Raw genomic sequence first — 1,912 nt, forward strand, 5'->3', positions numbered from 1 at the left:
TCCCCTCTCTCTGCGACATGTCGCAGGAGCCCCCGTACCCGAGGCCCTTCCCCCCGCCCCCCTGGGGGACGAGTCTGCCGCGGGACGCAACCCCCCTGGTCCAGGACCTGGTCCGCGCGCGGGGCCTCACCCAGTCCAGCGGTGCGAGCGAGCGCGTTCACGTCGTCGTCGTCGACCTCCCTCCTGGCGACCACCATGTCCTGGCGCAGGGTGCTGGCGGCGCTGGCGCTGGCCGGGATGGTGCGAGCCGGCCACCACTTCATACGGCTGGCCATCCTGCTGGCGCTCGGGCTGGGCGGCATGTACATGCTGCACATGCTGGCCCAGGACTACAACAAGATCACCAACCGGCCCGCGCGGCCCGCCGTCGCCGCCGCCACCCGGGCGCTCACCAGGGCCATCGGCAAGAGGGACGTCGGCGCTGTGCTGCAGGTAAGAGTAAGGCGAGGGCCCTCACTATAAATTCTAGCGTACACTGATTTTTCTGTTTTGCTTGATTTTTTCTGATATTTTTTGTGGTTATTTTTTCTGACTTTTCGTTGATGTTTTCATGATTTTTTCATGATTTTTCATGATTTTTTCTTGATTTTTTCATGATTTTTCATGATTTTGTTCTGATTCTTTCTGAGGGTGTACACTGACTTTTTCAGTGAAAGACCCCTCGGAGGAAGGGCCTCCCCCAAGGGACACACTAATTAAAAAAAAAAAAAAAATGCACACTGAAATAAAAAACAAAACACAGAAAACAAAACAAGGGCAAATCAGTTTTAAAATATGATTAAAAAAAAACAGAGCAAATTTGAAAACACAGAAAAATTGGTGTACGCTTGAATTCATAGTGAAGTATACCCCTCGGCCTTCCCTGGTCTGCAAACCCTGAGGTCACTCACGAGCGCTATCTCGGCCACCAGGAGCGCGGGCAGGAGCAGTCCGAGTGGGGCCCGATGCGGCGCGCCGTCGGCCACGTGCTCAAGCAGGTGCTGCTCCAGGACCCCCTCGGGTGCGCGCGGAAGCTGGTGTGTCAGCTCGCCGCCTCCAAGTCGGAGACGCTGCGGCCGCACGAGGCCGCCATCCTGCGGCTCGTCGAGTGAGTCGTCATCCTGGTCATCCAAACGATACGCGTCGTGTCGACGACTTCACGGTCCGTTGACGACTTTCTGACGTTCCTGGTCTGTTTCCCGACAGGCGCAGCAAGCTCGAGGACGGCGACGACGACGCTTCGGCCGAGTTCCGCGCCGCGCAGCGCCTGGGGAAGTCCAGTGGGGACGAGGCCCGCTGCGCCACCCGCTACTCCCGGTGCCTCATCGAGGCCAGGACGATGCTCAAGCTGCTGCAGGCGGTGCGGTGAGGCACGCTGTTAGTGAGCGTGCCCACGGAACCCGTCGAGCGAAACCAAAGAGGAGAGAACACCTCGCTCTCAAACACTATTTTTTTTTTTTTCTTCCGTAGATTGGATGTTCAAACTGGAATTTCCTTTTCTTTTTGTTGATGCTTTTCTGTTAAGTTTAATAAAAAGTTTTGAAAAAGTTGTTGAAAAGGTTCGGCTTTACCTTTCCAAAATCACACGATACTACCCAGCTCAAACACACTTCTTTCATATGAAAGTTTAAAAAAAATGATCTGGAAGAAGTTAGTAGTAACTCGTCAAGTTGAGGAGTGTGAACAACAGGACCATGAGAAATAAAAGCAAGAAATTCGCATTCGGTCTATAAATAATTTTAATTTTGACTGTTTCTAATTTTTTTTAAATCTTCAATATGTACAGAAGCGACCAAACACAAAAGAAAGAATTTGTAACAGTTAACATTGTTGCATTTTTTCCTGTTGCAACTGATAAAAAGATTATGCTCAAAATAGTGTTCTTATATTTTTAGCACATTTTACCTAAAATTAACTAATACAGTATATTGGG

The 1,912-nt window shown here is 50.9% G+C and overlaps 1 protein-coding gene across 1 annotated transcript; it reads left to right on the plus strand.

The window, feature by feature from the left end:
- Positions 1 to 35: 35 nt before the first annotated feature.
- On the plus strand, positions 36 to 1,537 carry LOC113213596 (uncharacterized). The gene is made up of 3 exons (XM_026432706.2): positions 36 to 432; positions 912 to 1,087; positions 1,186 to 1,537. Exons 1-3 carry the CDS (start codon positions 196 to 198, stop codon positions 1,346 to 1,348), a joined length of 576 nt encoding a protein of 191 aa, XP_026288491.1. The 5' UTR covers positions 36 to 195; the 3' UTR covers positions 1,349 to 1,537.
- Positions 1,538 to 1,912: the final 375 nt, after the last annotated feature.

The sequence above is a fragment of the Frankliniella occidentalis genome, unplaced genomic scaffold, assembly GCF_000697945.3.
Source record: "Frankliniella occidentalis isolate FOCC.00 unplaced genomic scaffold, Focc_3.1 Scaffold9, whole genome shotgun sequence".
NCBI lineage: Eukaryota > Metazoa > Arthropoda > Insecta > Thysanoptera > Thripidae > Frankliniella > Frankliniella occidentalis.